The following is a 1347-nucleotide window of genomic DNA, read 5'->3' as shown; positions in this document are numbered from 1 at the left end:
CAACAGCTCCAACCTCCTTGTTCACCAGCGTGTCCACACTGGGGAACAGCCCTACGAGTGTGAGGAATGTGGGAAGACCTTCAAGTTTGGCTCCAACCTCCTCATCCACCGCCGGGTGCACACGGGGGAATGGCCCTACAAGTGTTTGGAATGTGGGAAGGGCTTCACCGTCAGCTACCGCCTGATCCGCCACCAGCAGATCCACACTGGGGAACAGTGGCCCCGGCCCTACAAATGTGGGGAATGCAAGAAAAGCTTCAGATACAATTCTGAACTCGTCACCCATCAACGCATGCACACGGGGGAGAAGCCCTACGAGTGTGGGGAATGTGGGAAGAGGTCTCACAGCAGCTCGGATCTCCTCAAGCACCAGCAGACGCACACGGGTGAGAAGCCCTTCCACTGCACCGACTGCGGGAAGGGCTTCAAATGCAACTCCACCCTCGTGAAGCACCGGCGCATCCACACCGGGGAGAGGCCCTACAAGTGTGGGGAGTGTGGGAAGAGCTTCACCTGGAGCTCTACCTTGACCACACACCAGCGGACCCACCAGTAAGGGAAGCTCTGCGAGTGCCCCGACTGCGGGAAGAGCTTCATCTGCTGCTCCAACTCCATCAGCTGTCAGAGGATCCACTTTGGGAACAGGCTTGGTGACCCACATTCCCAGTGACCCACACTGGGAACAGGCCTGGTGACCCACATTCCCAGTGACCCACGTTGGGAAGCCCCCTGGCTGGTGGACTGTGGCAGGATAGTCCCATGTGTTATTTGTGTGGGCACGGACCCAGTTACACACAAGGTGTGCAGCTGAATCAAATTTATTAAGAACAACATGAGCTGATATAGACAGTCCAAACTGTGACACGTCATAACGTGACCTCTCAGCCAATGACATTCGAGCGCTCCCTTGCACATGTGCAACAGAGTACCGAAGGAACTACAAGTCCCAGAATGCCTTGTGACACTTCCTGTAATATAAATCACTACATTTCCACTTTATTATAATGAGTTACAGAACAATTTTTAAACCTTTTTTGTAAATATTTCTTAACATAAACTACTTATCTTAACCATTTATAAAAACCAGGGCGTAATGCGGTAAGGCCTTTATTAAAACTGGTCATAACCTTATTAACTGTGTAACTTTCAATTATTCAGGGTTTGTAAATATGGTTTGTGTAAGACTTTTTATCTGAGGGTATTTGTGTAACTGGGTGAGAAGCATCAATTTTATGTCAAGGGGAAGTGTGTCAGGTTATGGATGTTGTGTTCAATTGTATTTGCTGGGGTTGAGGTAGTGTTGTTGTATGAGTGTATTTTATTTAAGGCATCTCTGGCATAAAGTGG

General features: G+C 49.4%; 1 protein-coding gene across 1 annotated transcript; it reads left to right on the top strand.

Annotated features, from left to right (window-relative positions):
• Positions 1-49: 49 nt before the first annotated feature.
• On the top strand, positions 50-1008 carry LOC113981329 (zinc finger protein 662-like; the record flags this gene model as incomplete). The annotated part of the gene is made up of 1 exon (XM_027708659.1): positions 50-1008. A coding segment is annotated over one exon (507 nt), but the record flags the coding sequence as incomplete, so codon positions are not given.
• Positions 1009-1347: the final 339 nt, after the last annotated feature.

The sequence above is a fragment of the Neopelma chrysocephalum genome, unplaced genomic scaffold (genome assembly GCF_003984885.1).
Source record: "Neopelma chrysocephalum unplaced genomic scaffold, ASM398488v2 Primary Assembly neopelma1_96460, whole genome shotgun sequence".
Lineage (NCBI taxonomy): Eukaryota > Metazoa > Chordata > Aves > Passeriformes > Pipridae > Neopelma > Neopelma chrysocephalum.
The sequence above is the reverse complement of the archived record's forward strand: the minus strand, read 5'-3'. Positions and strand labels throughout refer to the sequence as shown.